Source organism: Brienomyrus brachyistius, chromosome 5, assembly GCF_023856365.1.
Source record: "Brienomyrus brachyistius isolate T26 chromosome 5, BBRACH_0.4, whole genome shotgun sequence".
NCBI lineage: Eukaryota > Metazoa > Chordata > Actinopteri > Osteoglossiformes > Mormyridae > Brienomyrus > Brienomyrus brachyistius.
Window position 1 is genome coordinate 16,487,621 of NC_064537.1, and position 21,376 is coordinate 16,508,996.

Consider the following 21,376-nt stretch of genomic DNA (forward strand, 5'->3'; position numbering starts at 1 on the left):
ATTGGTTCCCAGCCCCAAAAAATTACACCTAAATATGTTGTTTTTTTAGCATTTAAACACGAAATGAACAGGATACAACAAGAAGAGCAAAATACTAAACACATCTAAGCACATTTATCAAAACTGTAATTTGTAAAGTAAGAAAATAAATGTATCCAAACAATGTGTAAAGTTAAAAAAAAAATTGTCTACTATTGTGGAACTTTTTGGTGAGCAATGGCTACCAAAATGATATAAAGTTCAGTGTATTACCTGAGATTTTCAATAAAAAGCACTATCACCAACAAACGACGCTATCGTAGTGTATGCGAGGCTGAGACTGAAGCGTTACCCTTTGCTTCCGCTGAGAGATGCGCTGCGTGACTCATTTCCCCGCGTACAAGTTATCTTAGGTCGGCGTTCACGGTTCGACTTCTGAGATTCGGATTGAGTTCTAGGTCATTTTTTTTTAACTGATTGGTTAGACTTTTAAGAAATTTGAGTTCTAATGAGTTTGAGTACTGAGGTACCATTGCATTACCAAACTAACATACAGAATGGCTTATTCAGGAACCCCTCCCCCAACTCTGTACCTAACAGGGCCCCCCCCTCCTCTCTGATTCTGATGTAAACCCTGTTTACAGTCAATTATAAATCGGCAGTTTGGGAATATTCTGGTTTCCCAATAAATTACACCAACACCGAACAGGGAGAGTTGTTGATAAGACCAAGACTATTGGCTCTGTTATACCCACTCAGATATGTAGCTGGAAACATCCAACTCATTTGAGACAATGTCATCCGAGCACGTGTATGTTGTTATCAATTTTTATTAATTACACATATTTATTTTTGAAATGTGCAAATAAGAGTCCTTTAGGTTTCTTTATTCAGACATGTTGACAGACACACTACTTTTGGCATATAACTGTTAGTAACTTAGTGTCTGTTTGCAGTTTTACTAATAAATAATCTCAAACAAATTCTATCTTCCCTGCTGTACCAAAATCGCACCGAATCATGAACTCAAAACGGAGGTTTGTATTGAACCTTGAATTTCGTATAGCGTTACACTCCTACCAGACCCAGATAGCCAAACAGCCCAGTTGTGGTCCTGCTATGATCCGGCATCTATTTTGTTTTCTTGTGTGTTTTTCTCGGGGTGACGACGGAGCGTCTGTCTTTCATTTTGCCCCCCCCCACCCCCACCCCCCCCCGTCCTCAGTCACACCGCTCTGTTTGCAGTCTCGCCTGCAGCAAGTCCGACATTCAAACAGTAAACAGGCATCTTTAAACACAAAGAGCTGTGTACACACACGCCTCACTGGCCAGTTCCTTAACGACACACCGTCAGCAGGCATGGGGAGAAGCTGTGGCGTGCAGACCACCGTGGGATCCACTCATTCCTTCCCCTGTGGGTATCGAATGCAGCCTTTCCACATCAGAAGCTCATTCTAGCTTCTCATCTTCAGGTCGGAGACACGGAAATGATATTAGCTGCATGAGGACTTTATCAGGAGAGCTGCTTTCCATCCACGGCTTGATCTCGTCAAGCCGCTGAGTGAAAGCAAAGCCCTCACTCACGTAAAAGGCAATCAGTCGTCCCTCGCCATGATGCCTGCACTTTCGGCGCCACGGTTTCTGAACCCACTTGAACCACCGATTTTATTTTATTTTTAAAAAATCAAGGCGTGTGGCCCCTTGCCAATGGCGAGTGATGCCTCTTCGTCAGACACGCTGCCATTTAGACCCCCTTAACGCAGCATGAGAACCATCTCAGGAACATTTATGCAGGAACGAAACCTGGTGTAAATTTCCATCTTTAACTCGAACTGTCATCTTGAGTCATATTAGTGCTCATTCCATAATAGAAAAACTATTGCTCGAGAATGCACTCTGCATCTGGGCCACGAGATGCCTCTGTGGGACATTTTTTCGGCTCTGTGTGGGTAAATATAGCGCTTTATGTCAAGACTTTCTCATAGCGTAAAATTTAGCATAGCTAAGGCAAAACGCCGGAGCGGCCGTCCTGTGACGACAGCGCGGCAACTTTGAGCTCGGGAAGCGTGGAGGCGCCGCGAGTCATAATGCGGAACACGAAGCGCTGGCAGTCTCTACACACCTGACACCCCGGCTGCTTGGCGCTCCGCTGATCTGCTCCAGCCCTCCAACCCCAACAAAGGTGCCTCTTCCTCCCTCCACTGACTCCTCCTCAAGATTTTAGCCAGAGCAGCAGCGTTGTGACGAAGCGCCTCCCGAAAATGGAGTACAGGATGAATGCTAGCGGTGACTTGGGGGCAAGTTTTCAAGGGGAGAAAAAACAATCCGCAGCACAAGCGAAAAGCACTTACCCAGGCCGCGAGACGGGATTAATGACACGTAAAAGTAACTGGAGAGTTTTGCCTAATAACCAGTAGAGAGGCCTACTCACTGGCAGGGTACTGAATCGTGCATTTTTCAATGCAGAGGGGAAGACTGAGGAGAGGGCTGTCAGTACACAACCCATACAGCTTATCTTCTACGCCTGGTGTTTCAACACGGCCAACTGCGATGACGTAACTCAACAAATCAATTGGCTCCATTGGCCGACCCTAGATAATTAATGGTTGAGCACTTATTGAAGTCTCTTATCATCAGTCGTTGTCGTCCCCCCCCCCCCCCCCACCTCCAACGCACACACATTCAAGTTATTCCAGTGTGTCAGAGCCCCATTCCCAACCCCCATTTATCAGTGGTTTGAGTGGAAAAACTGGGGGAAACACATTCCTGCATCAGGCCGCTGCAGTGCTGGTTGGATTTCGAAATAATGGCCATCAGTCATAAATGTATTTGGTTGGTATTACTCCTCTGGTGCGGGTCGGGCCTCAATCCGGGGTGGTTACTTGCTTCATTTCCGCAAATTCCGCTCTCAGATTCCACGGACGCCTCTGACAACCTCACAAACATCCTAACTGGGATTCTTTCAGTTCCCGCCCATCCAGCCGCCCACCACCCGGACCACGGACTTGTTGACAGAAAGAAGCGGCGAAGCCCTGATAGGGGAAGTCGTGTGCGGCGCTGACACCGACGTTTATCTGCGGCAGACAGGTCATCACCATCGGACCGCAGAACCACACCGTTCAGGTATTCCTCAGCCTGGCTCATTCCAATCTCAACCAGCAGCACTGATCTTTCAAACGGATGAGCGGGTTCAGACAGACGGAAGAGCAAGCGGCATGTAATACGCCGAGTGTCACTGGTGAGTGATAACATGGAAGGCATTTTGACCAACAGCCTCTGATTACAGCTGCAACGCAGGTGAATGACTATGCAATAACAAGGCCATACCACAGGTTACAAAAAAGCTGAGACTCCTTCCCCAAGGTTCCTGACGATTTGACTCCTGACACAGAGCCACAGAAAACATTCCACAGTAACGCGTCTGCATGTACATCACGAGGCCCCAAAGGTCCGAGGGCCCTCACTGAACCCACAACGAAGCCCTCGACACTGTGAACACTGAGCTTTCCTAGCAAAAAACAAGCATAGTGTTGGGAAGCTTGGGATTACTGTTCTCTTAACACAATTCACGCAGTTTGCTATAGAGGTAACTGACAATAGAAAACTAATGCATTATTCATAAGTCAGAAGCCTATTGTCATGGTTTGGTTTTGCTACAGACAGAGTAGTAGAGTCCATTTTCATTACAGAAATGTGACTAGTATGTTAAAGTAACCTTTGATCTGTGCACATGAAGTGCATTTAAATTCTAATAAAGTTTTTTTTAAACAACAGAAGGTGAGCTGCCCTTATTAGCTGTCAGAAAGGTTGGCAAGGACGAGGTCACGGGGTTAGTTTTCAGGAGTAACGTAGTTCAGTAACACTTTACTTCACGGCGCACAAATACTTAGTAATAACTCGGTTACTACTCAAGCAGAAATCATGAATGAATCCTGAACAAATACATTTGCTACTTGTGTCATGATTCATTAACGACGAATAGACACGACATCAGTAATTCTCTTATTTCTCTTGTTAGTTGTTCCTTAGTAGCTCACAAAGGTTTACAGAATTAACAGATATAGCATCAAATATAGTAACTGCCTGGTATGAAAGACGCATCATATTCTATTAAAAATGAAAAAATCAGATAAGTCAGTATTATCAGTGTTATTCATGACTTGTTCCTTCAGCAGTTCACAAAGGTTTACAAAATTAACAGATATAGTAACAAATATGGTAACTGCTTGAGATAATTAATGATGAATTAACATGACATCAGTATGTTAGTTAATAAGATTTTAATGTGTGGTTAATTAATACATAAGTAATAGTATAATACTATATTATTTGTGCCCCGACAAGTAAAGTGTTACCAGCAGATCTTCAAAAATAAAAGTGACTCGGTTTCAAAAAAAATAATTACTGCTTTCGTGTTGCCGAGGAGGAATTTCAAGGCTGCTTCTCAATTTAAAATCTGTTATTTCATTTTAAAACATCTCCACTGAAATGCTGTTGACAGCACAAACACGTCAAAAGCAATTCCACACTTGTCGTTTCAAATGCATTTTACTTATTCGTAAACATATGGGTTTCTGATCAGCGTAAGGTAGATTCTAAGAGTCACATCACAGGGACCCAAAAACCGAATTTAAACAAAAAACAATGTCAACAGCTTTCGGAATTGATTACTGATGGGATTAAGCCAGAGCTTTTGGATTAATATTCAAAAGGCCAATTTAAGTGCGAATAAAAGGATTCAAAGTGCCACTATTGGTTGTGAAGCTGCTGTTTTGATGTGCCCAGGGCAGACGCAGACAGAGGGTGCCGGGGGGGATGTACCTGGTTGTCATCTTGATCCTCCATGCCGTACTGCGGTGCGGCCTGCCCCTCGCTCACTTTCTCTCCCAGCAGGAACCCCAGCCGTGTCATCAGAGTGTTGGCTGCCTCATCCACTGAAGGGGGAGGCCCCAGCTCCTGGTTCGACTCCCCTGAAAAGAGAGGAAGGGGCACAGACAGGGTTAGGGGGTTAGGGGGCCCAGTGACAGCAGGAAGCTCTTGGGCTCTGACCCACACGATACGGAGGTCCCCACTGGTGACAGAGCATCGACCATCCGGGGAGGTACGGAAAAGCAAAGAAATACACACACACACACACACACACACACGCACACAATGTAAATGCACACAAAAACACACACAGAACAGAAACAATTCAAAACTCCAGAAACCACGCACAGTTCGGGCAGAAAACACACTAGTATTAGCCTGCTAACCGCCGCACTGTATAAACATCCGTCACACTGCAGCCAGTGGCTCGTTAAGTCTACAGAGGACTGTGGAGATGCTGGATAAACTCGTTCCAGAACAAGCTGCATTTCAGCAGGTGAGTCAGCTGAGCTAACCGGCATGCTTATCAGAAGCAATACAAGCAGCAAAAGTGTGCGAATTTAAGCGCGAGAATGGCGAGATGCCACCTGAATTCATGCTTGAGTGGGGGCCAGTTCTCTGAGCCGAGCGCCCCCTGGTTCCTGTGACTCCCCGGCGGTCTACTCCAGTGAACATCCCAGCAGGTTTTAAGCCAAAAAAAGGTCGGCGAACCGAGGATTAACAGTCACACCCTCGGCTAGATTCGAAAGTGCATATGTGTGTATGTGGAGTGTTCGTACCTGTGTGGGCGTGAGCCCGGCCTGCGTCAGGCACGCCCACTTTTAAAGGTAGCAAGTGTTACAGGCATTGCTGGTCCCCTCCCCACCATGTGATTAAACACCAGCTCGTGTAAGTAAACGACCCAGAAGAGATGGACTTTAGCTGTGTGTGGCAGTGCAGATATTTTTTGATGTTATTACTTCCAGGCTGAAATGAAAGGGCTAGATCTGGAGGCTTCCGAGCCGGAGAAAGCTGGTGCTGAACAGACCAAAAGGCCTCTTTATTACGTACCATACCGACCCATATGTGCTGGGTATGAAGGAGGGGGGGGGATGAACGCGCATGCATTCCACTTTGATTACCTACGTACGACGTCATCTTAAATCACTTAAATAAGAAGCATAACAGAAACCACGGTCACGGTTTCACATCAGCCCCCGCAGAGGGATTACAAACACGCCGGGGTCACATGACAGAGTCGTGAGCTTAGAGCCCCTTTGGCTCTGAAGTCGCTTTTCTGATGAGGAACAGTCTGAACGCTCTTTGAAATCACCAGGTGGGAGCTGTTTGGCATTCCTGAGGCTCTCCGTCTAGTATCCACTGAATACAGCCACTTAAACATGGAGATAAGGCTTCCTGAGATGGCGGAAAGATAGCCAGGCTGGGACAGCTGTTTGGACAACAGAGCGGCGAGAGGGCGGCAGGTCCGACCAGCCAAGCGAGTAACTGGTCCCGCAGGTACATCTCTGTGAAAACAGTGGCCATCGCACTCTTCAGTGCCACACCCCTGACCCCTATGCTTTCTGACCTCAGACCTATGAACCCCCCACCCTAATGACACTGCCTACAGCTGGTCACAGACGTCAGATAACCAAAAAAAAAAAAAGCAAATTCCCCTCAGCATAGATATATGGTGTTAAGGGTACCATCCCCTGCTCAGTCTGCTCCGCGTCTGCCCTTAAGAAACACTGCAGTTTAGCCTGTGCAGGGATGTACTCTACGTACAGAAAGAGACGTATTTCTAAGCAGGGACAGCTGGGACAGCATGAGGGAGGTCTCCCCCCACGACACAGTGCTGCCCCTCAGGCCACTACTTAGCATCTGAATCACAGGTAAGCCTGGTGGGAGGAGCTGCCGTTCAAAGGACGCCCTCGCTGGAGACTGTGGGCCGTGGTCTGCAGAGCCACGATCAACCGCATTACCTCCCCTGTGTTCCAACCGCGAGCTCAGCGTAACTGTGCGGCCCAGTAAATTCTCTGGTGCATAAAATAAGTAAAATCCAGGGTGCAGATACCAGCCATCCAACAGACTGTCACTGCGGTAGTGCCATTCCTCTACAGCCTGATGCACAGGACCCGCCCTGTCAGTACCTCAGTACAGACGACCCCTTCCGATCCAGCCCCCACCTTGGACACCCATCACAATATGATGCGTCCATATTCTGGGCACAAATACAGCCTAAAATTGCATGTACTGTATTTTTTTAGAGGAAGCCAACCCAAAGACCGGCTCTCATTGATTGATTCCAGCCCGTTCAGTACGTCACACGCACAGTTGGGATCGGTGCCCAAGTAAACAAATACCCATTATGCTTCTCGTTAGCATCTCCGCTCGCATTATATAACGGTACGTAACGAAGGACAGAGCGCAAGGCTTACTCTTCACCCCATTCTCTCCTTCACGGATTCCTGCACAGTGCGAGAGGAAGACAGATGGTTGTCATGGCAACTATCGGTGCGCCAAGGAATGCGTTCCCGCTCGGCGCATCTGTCTCTCCGTCTGTAGACCTGCCCGACTGCCCTGCATCACCAGAAGAGGGGCGACCCAGTTCGTGGTGGTGGTGGTGGTAGGAGGAGGGGCATTCGAGATTTAACTGCAGATTAATACAGATATGGCGGGGTGGGGGGGGCGGGGTATGGTCACAGAGACCCTGTGATGTCTGTTGACAGCACCGCATTCAGGTGACCTGTTGTCCTTTTGCCTGGAAATTGGAAATGCAGTTCATTCGAAAGCTGAGGCTGATGCTGAGCCAAGAGAAAAGTTAAACAGAGGGATTGCCATGCAACAGCAGAGAGTCTGTTTGGTTAACAAAGGTTGATCTTCCGTCTGCACAGGCTCCGGCCCTTTAGGGAAATGCTCTGACATTAGTCAGTCATTAGGGCACAGTCCACCCTCCTATCGCAGACGCCTCACAGGAAGGCACTTCACTTCGCCAACCGGGAGAGCAAGAGGGTGACGGGAGGTCAGGAACTGTCTCGGAGAAGGAAGGAGAGCGGATCTACCCCCCTTGGTACCACCACAGGAGGAGAAGTCCACTAAGCATCCAGACTGCCACGTGCATTCCTGTCTGATGACTCAGCCACTCGGCACAGTGTGGCTGACTGTTAACCCCCACGCAGACCCCTCCGCCCCCCAGGCCGCGGGATGAGCAAGTGCGGGCAGGTCCTGCCGGGATGGAGGTGAGGGGTAGGTGAGGCAGGGGGAGGAGACCACAGCACTGAGAGGGCCATGCGGACAGGCCTGACTTCTGGGTGGCCCGGGACCCCAGACTCCCAAAGTAGGGGTGCAGTGAGCCAGTGCCCAATCGCAGGAAGCACAGGACATGAGCCAGAACATGGCAGGACACACACACACACACACACACACACACACACACACACACACACACACACACACACACACACAATTCACCTACCCACATGAATTCAGTGAAAACCCGGAGCATCACATGCTAAAACCCTACACCGATGGTTCGTCTGATACGTCCCTGAACTGCCTAATGTCTTCCACGGGAGTCTCCGCCTCAGCTGCCTCTCACCCCCCCCCAGACAGGGGATTCACTCCTTCACAGGGACAATTATACCGTGTGGTGCCGTGTGTTCATGTATGTCAGCTGCTCATTTTGAGAGGAGCGACAGGACGCGGGTCACAGAGCGGGATAATGACGCATTAATGAGATGGACGCCATACCACCCAAACACATCATAAAAGGAGGGTCAGGTCTCCAGTATCCTCATTAATATACCTGCCCCAGAGTTATCAGCAGCCTCAAAAAATACTCAGTTCCTTGTACATTTCTCCCAAACATCCACGAGGGCGATGGGGGGGGGGGGGGGTCCCATTGCATGCTGTACTGCAGTTTCTACTTCAGTAACATAACATATCCTTCCTTTAGCAATATTGCCAGAGGGAGTTTTGCCAGGAAATCACAGAGGTATGATGACTCCGCCCCCTTCCCGTGCACGCTTATGTCAGCAATTAACAAACAGGCACAATTACAAAGCAGTGATGCAGCCTAGACCTGCCCACTGATGTCACACGTGCAGGAGAACGACTCACTGACTGGTCGGCGAGCAACGCGCAAGGAACAGCGGCAGAATAACTAACTTCGTTTAAGTTTAATGTGCTGTAAAGCAGGAGTCTAAGACTGTGCCTCCCTCCTACCAGAAAGGACCAGGAAAATTGATTTTAGATACAAGAGGAGATGCAGGAAATCTGGAAGCAGAGCGAAATACAAAAAGGTTACATGCGGTCGGTTTCCGAAACTACACAGGAGGCTGAGAAGAGAGCAGATGTTGCGGAGGTGAGACGGACAGACAGACGGGGGCGACGGCTAAAGCGGGTTCTCAGATGTGGGGGGGGGGGGGGGGGGGGGGACACACAATAAAAAAAGACAGAAATAAATAGGAGAAAGAACAAAAAAAACGATGACCAGCGGGGAGCCACGTCCGCCAACAGGCCCAGCACTCAGAGTGCGGTTTTCCTCCCCACCACATGCTGACTCGGCACTTCTGTTGCGTTTCGAGATCCTCCCCACCACCACCCCCCCCCCCCCCGCTGCCAAGGCTAATCAGGCAAAATCTCTTCCCTCCTGCTGGTGTTATCAGCATGCAGCCAATCACCCCCCCCCCACTCACACATTTAACTGGGGGGAGAGGGGGGGATGCTCAGGCAGACTTCCAGATGCATTGATTGAGGGTGGGTTCCAGTGTGTAAACAGAAGGACACTGTGTGTCTATCAGGCGGAGCAGAATGTAGGCATACTCAGGAGGAAGGTGTCATTGTCCTGCCCACGACAGGCAACGGTAAACAAAGAGACTCGTTAAAATGGGGAAATGAAAATTTCAGCCGCTATCATCCGGATCCAGCATTCATAAACAATGTGACAACTAATCTGGAAAAGAAGAGATGCCACCCTCCTCCCTCCCGGTCCTCTGAGCCCCAGTGAAAATGTGCCTCTTCTGATGCTGCCAGCACGGACATGACAAAGCAGCATTTAGCCGTGACTCTCTTCTCCCGTCCGAGCAGGATCCCTGGCGAGAGCAGCAGAGCTCTGGAACGCCACAGAGATAATGAGAAGATGCTGAGAGACAGACTGGGGGGCCGCTGACACAAACCGCCAGCTCCCGTCCACCCTGCGGGAATCCCGGCAAAATATCTCTCGCTCTCCTCTCGCAGTTAAAGCCCCATTCCTGCCCCCCGCATCCCTGTCCCCCCCAGCCCACAGAGACCCCGAGAGGGAGGCACGCATCATGCATGCCCTTGGTAGCCCAGTCTACGTACTTGAGACACACATGGAAGAGCAGAAGTCCACCAGCTGCTTGAAGAATGAGAACGTGTGGAGCACTCGAGCCGACATCTTCGCGGCAGCCTGGAATATTCTCCCTCTCGGCCACGCGTGGCTCCCTTCCCTGGGGAGGTGCAGTCCATGCAGGGGAGTCACTGCGCACCTCTGTGCTCTGCGGCGCGGCTCTGCTCACTTTGCCCGCAGTAAACGCAGCCGTACGAGGACAGTAAAGGTGCTAAAAGCCCCTGGTAAAACCCAGAAGCAGCCAGCTCTGCTCTCCTGCTCAGCTGAACTTGTCGGTTTGTCCCAGATTGAACTGATTCCTTTTTTTCCCCTTGCAGTGGTTAGAAGGGAGGGGGGGCAGGAGGGGCTAAGGGGGAGGTGGTGTGTGCACTGGATGTTCTGCAGGATTTCAGAGGAGCCGCCGACTACGATTTCAGCAGAAACTGGAGGAAATCTGAGAGCAGTGGAGTGTAAGGGCTGGAGAGGAGGAGGAGAAAGGCAAGGGGGGGAGTGACGGAGGAGAGGGAGGCGTGAGCAGGAAACCACTGAGCGACTCCCCCAGAGCTCGACGTCAGCAGCTCGGCGCTCGGGGAAAATACTCCTTAGGACAGAACAAGCAACGTGTGCCCACTAAACAAACACACGGGGGGGGGGGTCACCGGAACAGCGCACATCCAGGCTGGGATTCCTGGCACGAGAGGAGATATGAGTAGCCTGGAATGTGAGGGTTCTCCGTAATCTCTGCCATCTTCAGGGGGGCTGGGAGAAGAGTGCAGGCACACACACAAACACACACACACACACACACAGACCAGTACTCATGTTTATGGGGACATCCTATTCATTTCTATGGGAGTAACTCTGATCCCGCCATGACAAACTTAACCTCTACCCAGCTCCCACATTAACCATAAATACCCAAACAAAATACAAGATTTCTTGCATTTTTAGTTTTTTGATTGCAGTCACAGATCTTTATAAAATTTAGGTTATCCTTATGGGGACATTTTTAGTAGGTAAGGTAAAAAAGGTAAGAAGTTACAGATTTTTATCACATTGTGGGGAAACTGGTCACCAGAATATAATAATTACAAAAACACACACACACACACACACACACACACACACAGACACACACACACACAGACACACACGCATGGGGAGACAGGGAATAACAATGGTGCAGAGAAAGAGAGACTCAGGAGACAGCAGGAGAATGCGGCGGGGGGGGAAGGTTCATCCGCAAGGGTAGGATCCACTACGCAGATGGAAATGCTTATCCACAGTCGGTGTGAGCGTGCGTGCGTGTGTGTGTGTGTGTGCGTGCGTGTGTGCGTGTGTGTGTGTGTGCGTGCGTGTGTGTGTGTGTGTGCGTGCGTGTGTGTGTGTGTGCGTGCGTGTGTGTGAGTGTGTGTGTGTGTGCGTGTGTGCATGTGTGTGCGTGCGTGTGTGTGGTGGGGTCATATTACGCTCTTCTCAGCATGCAGTGGGTTGGATAGAAGGCCAGGATCAAACCCGCAAGCCAGTACAGCTACACGCCAAAAACTGACATGAACTTAACGCCGCCAGAGGTCAGATCAAAGCCCAGCGGAGTACAGCCTTGCTTCACCATGCTCACCCTGAGCTTAAGCACCACTTACGATATAAGCGAGGGTAGGTGGATACAACATCACACTGAGTACTCATGTGAGAGAGTACAGCTTCATAATGAGTACTAATGGGAGAGAAGCTTCATAATGAGCATCCATGTAAAAGAACAAAGCATCACAAGTATTCATGTAAGTAAATCACAATGAGTACTCATGTAAGATAATTCAAATTCAAAATGAGTACTGATAAAAGGAAATACAGTTTTACAATGAGTTCTCGTGTAAAGGAGCAAAACTTTATAATGAGTACTCAAATAAAAGAGTACTTATTCACAATGAGCATCAATGTAAGACAATTCACCTTCCCAACAAGTATTCATATAAGAAAATGCAGTTTCTCAATGAGTAGTCATGTAAGGGAGTTCAGCTTCACAGAATTCATAAAGGTAAAGAAAGAAAACATAAAAGATAACTGATGAAGGCAAGAATACTGAATTAAAACAGATGACTACATTAACAAACAAATCAGTTTAGTACAGTACTTGCACTTAATAGGATTTTTATTATTCTTAATGAATTTAACCCATTCATACCACATCAGAAGCATCAAGCTCAAGGATATAACAGCAATGATGCCCCTGTTGAAACAGCTATAGGAACGAACATGGATTTAAAGGCACATACCCCTATAAATGTCGCAGAATTATAAGGCCAGTCAGAGTGCTGTGTGCCTGAGATGCACAGAGTAGCAGCTTGACTGGGTCATTGTGACAGGTGAGGGGGGACCTCCCCACCGCAGGCTGGGCCCCCATGAACTTACCACAGTAAGTGGAGCTGCGAAGGGAGGCAGTGCCTGCGCACATCATCGGGCCACGCCTCCTCATTATGTCATTATTACTTGGGTCGGCAGAGGAGCCATGTCACACTACTGGCTTTTTTTCAGGGAGGCATCAGCGAGAGAGACGATGCAGTGGGTGAGTGCAAGCGGGGGTGGGGGGCTGTGCTGGCCTGTGTACTCTACAAGGCTGGCTGCGGCTGGGCCGCCGGTCAGCGGGGAGCGTCCACTGAGCCCCTGTCAGGGTCCACTGCACTTGGTAAAGGATAAACGCTTCCCTGTCTCCACGACTGACAACATACCTCTGGAACACGCATCGGTACGGTCAGCCGCATCCCCTGTGGCCGCCGATTATCACTCATCCTTCTCCCCTCTCCCGCCCGTCGCTTAGCGGCGTGACAGCATCCATGTAACATCGTCACCCTGTGACCCCCACCACGGATACAGAAACTGCACCGAAGCTCTGCTACCCCGGGGGCTGCTCGGCCACATGCCGGCTGCGTTTTCCTGCTGAGGTAATCTCGGAGTACTTCCCGCCATCGGCTACTCTGAGGAAGCTCCACCCTGGCCGGGGAGGGGCTGATGGGCCCCGGAGGGTAGGGGATGCTGTGGGTCCTGTGTAGTGCACCATTCAATGACCGTTTAGCGGTAAATTTAGCTTGGAATGTTATTGGGGCAGCAGCGTGTGGCTCAGTGGGTTACGCCTCCATGACTGTGATCGCCAGTTCGAGCTCTGGCCTCTGCAGAATAGTCACATGTCCTGGGGTCCTTCAGCAAGGCCGTTAACCCCCTCCAAAAGCTTCACGGGCTGCCTGAAAATGGCCTAAGTCTGCTCTCAGATCCCAAACTTTGCTCTCAGGTGTGTGTGTGTGTGTATGTGCTTCTGTGTGTGTGTGTGTGTGTGTCAAAAAAAGAGCAAGATATGTGAAAACTAAAGAATTCCAATGTGCTTGTGAAAATGGCAAATAAAGCATGATTTCACTCATCCAGCACCCCCCCACATCAAAGCTGGGCCCCTCAGGCCCTTATTCGACTGCTCGATGTCTCGGTCACTAAATTTATTTTTCCCGCAGACAAAATTAAAGAGCTTTCTCTGTTTAAATGAAGGATGCTTTAGGATGCTCTAAGCGTCTTATACAATAGGGTAATTATTCACCATATGGGGGTGCTAAATTATCACAGTCTTCTGGAGAGTGCAAGGCATGAAGAGGCTGTTTGTTCCAGTGAAAGTGAAAAAAACACCCCCACTGACACCCCCCCACTGCAATACAAGGGGCTAATGAATTTGCAGGGAATGCTGCGTGTCGGGTCGTCTCCCTGGCAGTGTCTCACACGCTTCGGGGGGTGGAGTGGGGGGTGGTGGTAAGTAAGCCAACCCACCAGCTGTTCTTCCAAACGCGACGGCCCCAAATCCACATCCGCTGCACAGACGGCCCATGTGTGAATGGCGAGTCTGTCCTGCCCCCCCACCCTACCCCGCTCGAGATGGAGTGGGGGCCAGGCTGCCAACTGAGGACACGACACCACTGTCTTCCACTGGAACATCTGTCTTCCAATGTCCGTCTCTGAACAACGGGACTGCCCCCGAGAACAAGGCCGGTCCTGTTTGACAGGGAGGGGTACATCCGAACAGTGCCGGGGGGGCGGGGTGTCCGGCGCAGGGGGCTGGGCTGATAGAGACGGATCTGACAGAGACAGGACAGATGTGTCAGGCTGCTTGCTTTAAGCCTTCCTGGGGTTAATGAGCATTGCATTGAGGTCCATTATGGACCTCAGCCGATTCTGGGTCTCTAATTACCGGTGGAACGGCTTACCTCCACCAAATCATTTTATTTACCTCAACGCCCCTCACTAACTTGAAAAGCAGCACTTTCTGAATAAAACATCATCCACAGCTAGGCTGCCCTCGCTGCATACCCATGAGCTGAGGACCTTTACGGGAATGTCTCCAATTAGGCAATCTTACAGCTGAAATCGGTTATGGACACTCTGTCGAGGGATCACTCGGAAAAAGCTGAAATTCCATAAGCCCAGCCAGTCAGAGCACCCCCCAGCGTTTGGAAAATCGCAGATGCGAGCTCAATAGAGGTGCCCACTGAAGCTGGACTCAGCCACTCAGAATGCAACAACTGTGCTCCCCAGGGCAGATTTATGATGGACAAACTACAGAACGCCGCTCCTCCATTAGGCTCGAGCGCCAGGTCGATCTCCCAGCATGCTTCACCGGAGGGCAACGCAGACCAGCGGCTGGGCAGGTCTGTGGCCCTCGCTTTCCGGCTGCCATGCGGCATCTTTCATCATTTATTTTTTTCTTATACTGCTGTGACTCTCTCCTCCTGCTTTTCAGAAATTTTCACACATAACAACATATATTCCAGCCCCGTCATTTTCTGTCTCTCTGCCTCCTTCGCTTCTCAGACACAGAAGCCACGTTGCTACTGGTCATGGTCAGCCTGTTTGTATCACGTAAAGACCAGGAGAAACCGGTTTAGCTCAGTTTCGAAGGCGAGGTGGTTCACGGATTTCAAATGGAGCCGACCTCATGGACAGAACACAGCGAAATTAGAATCAGAATCTGAATAAAACTGGTTTGAACCAGGCAGGGAAAAAAATCTACTACGGAGACAAGGCTAGGAAGCCTGATCCTGCAGCGAGGCACCTGCTCAGCTACCAGAAAGTGGAGCATGAAGCTGTTACAGAGGGGATGTGCACTGGTACACAGTTACAGACACCTGACGTCAGACACAGGAGCATGTGCTAAAGACGCAAAGGTCTGCAAGGTTGCATTCAGAAACGCATCCCAAAGACGTGCTGATGGGAAACTGGCATGGACACTGCAGCTGTCCTTCAGCAGCAATATGACCCCATTACCACCGCTCTCTGCTCCATCAGACGACGACGGATTATTCCAGTACGAGCTAGCTCGTAACAGCCACTGCCACTGCAGTGAAGGGGGAGAACTCACAGAAGGAAAGGGTAACACACACAGGGACCCCGGTGAGGGAGGGGAGCAGACGCAGGGACCCCGGTGAGGGAGGGGAACAGAGGCAGGGACCCCGATGAAGGAGGGGAACAGAGGCAGGGACCCCGATGAGGGAGGGGAACAGAGGCAGGGACCCCGATGAAGGAGGGGAACAGAGGCAGGGACCCCGATGAAGGAGGGGAACAGAGGCAGGGACCCCGATGAGGGAGGGGAACAGAGGCAGGGACCCCGATGAGGGAGGGGAGCAGAGGCAGGGACCCCGATGAGGGAGGGGAGCAGAGGCAGGGACCCCGATGAGGGAGGGGAGCAGAGGCAGGGACCCTGATGAAGGAGGGGAGCAGAGGCAGGGACCCCGATGAGGGAGGGGAGCAGAGGCAGGGACCCCGATGAGGGAGGGGAACAGAGGCAGGGACCCCGATGAGGGAGGGGAACAGAGGCAGGGACCCCGATGAGGGAGGGGAGCAGAGGCAGGGACCCCGATGAGGGAGGGGAGCAGAGGCAGGGACCCTGATGAAGGAGGGGAGCAGAGGCAGGGACCCCGATGAGGGAGGGGAGCAGAGGCAGGGACACTGATGAAGGATGGGAGGACACGCAGGGACCCCGATGAAGGAGGGGAACAGAGGCAGGGACCCCGGTGAGGGAGGGGAACAGAGGCAGGGACCCCGATGAAGGAGGGGAACAGAGGCAGGGATCCTGGTGAGGGAGGGGAGACAAGCTCATTAGGCAAGCACTGGTTGTCCAATGCTGAAGGTTTCAGAAGGCAAGCAAATGCCTTTATTCTGCCCCCAAACACTGCATACTCTCAGTTCACTCAGCATTAACCTATATGAAGAGGCTGGATAATTGGTGTCTGGAAGACATGTTCAGTGGTTCAGTGGGCAAAACTGCAGCCTGAAGCCTTCAGAGAGGGGGGGTTAAATCTGTGTGTGTGTGTGTGTGTGTGTGTGTGTGTGGTGTTTACATATTTTCCATCTCGCATATTTTCCACACTGGTTTCATCCCACAGGCTGTGATGGCCTGGCATCCCATCCAAGGCAGTTTCCCTGCCTTGTACCCTACGCTCCCTGTCATAGGTGTGGGGTACTGGATAAATGGTTATGGGAGAATGACAGATGGATGAATGCAGCTGGAAATCTGCACTGATATTCATTTTACCCCAACCTCTGTTTTTCTTTCTCTATTAGGAATTGGGGATGCACAGTCAGCGGGACTTTTATTATGAAGGGGAATGAACCGGTAAGCCAGCGATCTGAAGAGCCGGCCGGAAATTCAGCACGGCAGCTCATGCTCGGAGAGCATGTGGCCTGGGACAGGTGCGTTCTGCGTATGTCGCAGATAACTGACACATGGCGTAGAAATCCCAAAGCAAGCAGGAGACTGTCAGTGAGAGGGATGGATGGGGGGGGTCATTCACTTAAGGAGATTATACATTTATACCCACGTAGGACTATGTCAAGCCAGCAGGAGAAGTGCTGAAATGCAGGCCTGCTGAGGAGCATGCACTCTCTATTCTGACAACAAAGGTATAAAAAACTTACTGCAAATACAATATTACAAAGTTGGCTCATTGTATTAACAAATTCTCTTTTACATTTTGAATTAGCGGCTGGTGGATTTGCCAAGGTACCAATTGCATCATGTAAAGTTATGCGATGGGGCCTGTGGCAAGAATCAAACAGGGTCCCTTGCAGGTTCTCCGTCACCGAACACGAGGACAAATGAGTTGCACAAGAAAGAGCATCAGGAGCTCCGTTACCGCGGTGATGATAAGGATATATCTTCTGACTCAGAGAGCCTTGACTCTCTTTTGCCGAGCGCCCTGCCGCTACTGCCTTTTCACGTCCTGCCACGCAGAGAGCATGGGAAGGCGGATGAGGAGACACTGAGAAGGAGGTGCTGATCTCCGGGAGGGCCAACGACACGGCGCGTCACCATCGCCCGAGGACAGCGAGAGCGTGGCAGGAGTGCTCTGTGCTCACTGCAGGGCCGGGCACCGGGCCACAGCCCCATTATCACCAACCAGGAGCAGTGGTGATAGGAGTAAGGAAGGAATAATGCAGATGGGCCAATCACAAGCAGGAGATGCACCAATCACTGGCCATGTAGCAGTAAATTTTGCCGAAAATGCTACAGGGGCCGCAATGAGTGGCTGAGTGGTTAGTAACTGATATGGGAGGGCTACCGATTTGAGCCCCAGCCTTGGCAGAATAGTCACATCTCTGTTGGGCCCTTGAGCAAGGCCCTTTTCACCTCGAAATGCTCTAGAGGCAACAGATAAATAGCTGACCCTGCAGTTGGACTCCATATGTTAAAAGAAGTATTTCAGTGTACCTGTGCTTCTGCAAATGCAAAATAAAGTATAATTTTATTTATTGCATGAGACACACCAAGTTGCAGCCATGGCAACTTCTGATGCTGGCATTCAGCCTCCACTTCCTGTAACGTGACCGTGCTATTGAGTGTGTCCACGATGAGCAGCGAGGCACTGGCCTGTTATTCGATGACTCCTACTTCCTTCCATTGACCTCAGCCTGCTTTAAGCCCCTCCCCTCCCCCCACGTCTAGGAGATTACAGGACCCTCCCAAGTCATCCTGCAGATCCACAGCTCGGTTTACATCTGCGTGAGGCGGCGTTAAGTAATTGAAGCAGACTTCATCTGCCGGGTCAGCTCCTGTCTGAAGGCACACCGACAGTCGGAAGAGTCATTTATGGAGTTGGTACCGAAAGCCACACCAAATCTTCTGGCATTACAAACCATGGCTGCTTTGGTCTCGCTCTTGCGTTCTTAAGATGTTACCGGTGTGTACGCAGACACCCGAAAGAGCAGAAAATGTCCACCCACCAAGGAAAAAACTGGAGCGCATAGTTTCAGTGCCAATTATGAGACACAATGCCGAGGCAGGTAGTCTAAATATACTGCCTGTTTCCTCGCAGGAAAAGGCCAGATCTGGGAAACACACTCCCACTGAACCTCGCTCCACCACACGGCTTGGCTGAGACAACCATTCGATTGTGGTGGTGCACCAGGTAGCTTGGTGTCCGGCTACAGGGCAGAGCGATTGAACTTGGGGTAATGAACAGGTTGACCAGCCGCACGTGACACCAGGCAGGTTCACGATGCTCAGATGCAATCATGACCTCATAAACACCGGCACGCATGTTCCAGCACCGCCAAAGCCAGATGGCTCCCACCCTACACAGCTCCTCTGTTCCAGCCACATGTTCCCATGCAAGCCCGGGATGCGCCCAAGTTGCCGCAGCCTTGCAGTGGACCTATGGGGGGGCGTCTCCACAGCCTGATAGTTGCATCAGAACTGTCGACCGTATTGACTGGCTACCCCGAGGCAGGTTGGGGTGGGGCAGTGTGGTGACGTACCAGTGGTGTGTTAGCTCATGACATCATGTCTTTGGAATGCCACATCAGTGATATATTTCAGCTAACCTTGGTCAGGTGGGCCACATATTTCACAACCACAAACCCACACTGCTTACAGTCATACAACTACGAAATCTCAGACTGTCATGGTATGACAGGAAAGTAGTGCCAACATAGGGTTTTCCAGTGGCTTTTGGTAAGCCCTGCAGGGAGGGGGCTGAGCGGCTGAGCCTTGTATTCCCAGAAAGTCTGAGCTCACAAGTTGCGTCAAGGAAGATGCAAATGGGCGGCCGCAACTCAAGTGAAAGCTTTCAAGACCTGGAATTCACCTGAGATGCTCCAAGATGGACTATCTGCGTGACGGACAGTCCAACTATCACCATACACTCCCCCATCCCAACATGGCAAGCATCTTGACCTCTAACCCTACAGCTAATTGGAATGCCTCGAACCAACCCATCTGTGCAAAAATGACACCTCATCAATGAAGTCTGTGACAACCACCCCTCCAGCAATCTGTTTTTCAGAAGATGTGAGAAGAACACTGACCTCCACAACCAGACACTTCATTTCCACTCATCAGTACAGCCCTGGAGGATAATTCAGCGCACAGTAAGAGCAGTGGTGTCCTGCTCTGGTCCTGGAGAGCTACCGTCCAGTAGGTTTTCTATCCTACCTGACTTCTGATAAACTACATCTCTTTTGAGGTAAATACAAGGATCAGGTGTGGCTCATCAGAAGCCAGGCAGGACAGGAACCTACTGGATAGTAGCTGGACAGAGCCCTTGTAAGAGAAACATACTCTCTCTGGGCAGCCGTTCCCTTCCAACAGTTGCCCAGCACTGAGCAACGTAAACAAACAAATGCACGAGTCCATTAAAAAGCGATTACTCGTGTTCGTCCACATGCGCTGAAGAGTGATTACATGTAAAGGTGCTGCAGGTCGAGACCTGCTTCTATGTACGACGTAATTCATCTGGCTTGTTGACTCTGGCGCACCGCCGTCTTGTGCAGCGGACTGTGTAGCTTCCATTAGCCTGGAATGTCAAAGCGTGCCGAGCCGCACAGACACACGGAGACCGGCTCGTACATGCTCGCGCGGTTAGCACAGGAAGGGTCATTCAAAGGGCCTTCGGTGGGGGTACAGCTTGTGCTGATCGCAGCACCGCCTTTTGTAAGCATATCATTACAGAGGATATTAATAGTGCACACCGCAGACTGCCCCCTCCCCCCCCCCCCAATCCACTCTCCTAAAATGGCCTATTCCACAGCAGCGGATAACCGGTGTACCTACAAAAGACTGCGGAAATAAAGCACAGAGGTATCAAATCGTTACGCCCCCCGGCTTCTGATCAGCCATCCGCCTAGCCCCCCAGCCCCCTCTGACTCATGCATTCTACTGTCCGCTAGAAGGCGTTTTCAGAGACCCGAGGCCCTGCACTCCTGGGAAATCCCACCTGCCCCATCTTCCCCAAAGTGGATTATGTGCACCAGTGCTAACTGCACTAAAACAAATTTCCCAGAAGGCTATGCTTAAGGGAGGGTTCTCAGATATTTTAAAATATATAAGTATTATATAGTACTGACAGGTGTTCTATGAGCTTATGTTATCTTGGTTATTAAACTAAAATATAATTTTAAAAAGCAGACATTTAATTCTTATTATTTCCCTTTCATTTTCCTAGTTTTTTTTTGTCTTGCTTGACTAAAGTACTGTTTTGTAACTTATGGAGAAACCTTTGAAATTTAATTTAAAGGAACTTTTCATATAGCAATATCTCTTTATTTCTCTCCATTAACCATTCCAGAATCTTAATTGGATACAATGTTGCATGTGAATTCATTAAAATGATGTCAACTTGAAGGCTAACTTGATTAGGACAAGAACAGTGACTCCACTACTTCGTAAAATTAAAAGCCAAGTTTGATTTCCATACATTCATCTGGGTCCAAGACGTTCTCAGGGTAAAAAGAAACTTTTAAACTAAACAGATTTTAGCATAAGAATTACTCTTTTCAGAAAATGTACCAGTTTCAGCAACAAGTTGCATAAAAGATTACTATAACAGAAACGAAATGTAATTGCTTACATCCGTAAGAGTAACACCGTTTATAACAATTACAGACTATTTAAAAAAAACACAGCAACTGACCGTATAAAGGATGCATGCGTAACAAACTGTTTAAAAAGCAGAAAGATAAAAGCAAGGTAAGGGACTAATTAAAAGATGGTTGTAGAAGTAACACTGTCTAAAAGATATCTGCAAAAATAACCATGTAAAAGAAAAGGAGTCTATTGCTCACGTCCATTTCAGGTATAAAACATCAGTTTTTCAGTCTAATCTGGTTTGTCAACTGATGCAATTAATAGGATGACACAAGGTTTTTTGGATAATGAACCAGGCAGTGATCCAA

General features: G+C 49.8%; 1 protein-coding gene across 7 annotated transcripts in view; it reads right to left on the reverse strand.

The window, feature by feature from the left end:
• tanc2b (tetratricopeptide repeat, ankyrin repeat and coiled-coil containing 2b) overlaps positions 1–21,376 on the reverse strand; it is a 165,196-nt gene that overhangs the window by 37,422 nt on the left and 106,398 nt on the right. For 6 of the 7 annotated variants that reach the window (XM_049015377.1, XM_049015376.1, XM_049015375.1 and 3 more), the window contains one exon: positions 4,801–4,949. In XM_049015377.1, the coding sequence (XP_048871334.1) occupies positions 4,801–4,949 (149 nt within the window). Of the gene's footprint in view, positions 1–4,800; positions 4,950–5,435; positions 5,863–21,376 lie in introns of those variants that run through there. The other variant, XM_049015381.1, reaches the window with a different exon arrangement.